Source organism: Meleagris gallopavo, assembly GCF_000146605.3.
Source record: "Meleagris gallopavo isolate NT-WF06-2002-E0010 breed Aviagen turkey brand Nicholas breeding stock chromosome 3 unlocalized genomic scaffold, Turkey_5.1 Chr3_random_7180001839346, whole genome shotgun sequence".
Classification (NCBI taxonomy): domain Eukaryota; kingdom Metazoa; phylum Chordata; class Aves; order Galliformes; family Phasianidae; genus Meleagris; species Meleagris gallopavo.
Genome location: NW_011094348.1, coordinates 1 through 537, shown reverse-complemented (window position 1 = coordinate 537; position 537 = coordinate 1). Strand labels below are relative to the sequence as shown.

The window sequence follows — 537 nt, the reverse complement described above, 5'->3', positions numbered from 1 at the left end:
TGCCCACAGCTCCACATCACGCCCAACCCGCTCCCTGGGAAACCCACACCACTGCTTCTCTCCCCACTCAGCACCCTCTGATCACCCAACACCCTCTCTTTCAGGTACCCTCCACCCCACAGCCATGTCCTGCTACGACCTCTGCCGCCCCTGCAGTGGGGGACCCACCCCACTGGCTAACAGCTGCAACGAGCCCTGTGTCAGGCAGTGCCAGGACTCCCAGGTCGTCATCCAGCCCTCCACCGTGGTGGTCACCCTGCCGGGACCCATCCTCAGCTCCTTCCCCCAGAACACCGCCGTCGGATCCTCCTCATCAGCTGCCGTGGGCAGCGCCCTCAGCGCCCAGGGAGTGGCCATCTCCTCCGGCGGCTTCGGCTTCGGAGGCCTGGGCTGCTTCAACGGCGGCAGAGCCCGCTACCCCTGCTAAGGGCCTGCGCCCACACCCTCACACCAACCACCTGCACCCTGCAAGGCGCCTCACGCACTGACCTCACGTCTCTGTGTCACCTATGGCCCAAGGGCTCACCAGCCATGGCT

The 537-nt window shown here is 66.1% G+C and overlaps 1 protein-coding gene across 1 annotated transcript; it reads left to right on the top strand.

Annotated features, from left to right (window-relative positions):
* Window positions 1-7: 7 nt before the first annotated feature.
* On the top strand, window positions 8-530 carry LOC109364152 (feather keratin 1-like). The gene has a single exon (XM_019610761.1). It carries the CDS (start codon window positions 125-127, stop codon window positions 425-427), a length of 303 nt encoding a protein of 100 aa, XP_019466306.1. The 5' UTR covers window positions 8-124; the 3' UTR covers window positions 428-530.
* The last annotated feature ends 7 nt before the right edge of the window (window positions 531-537 follow it).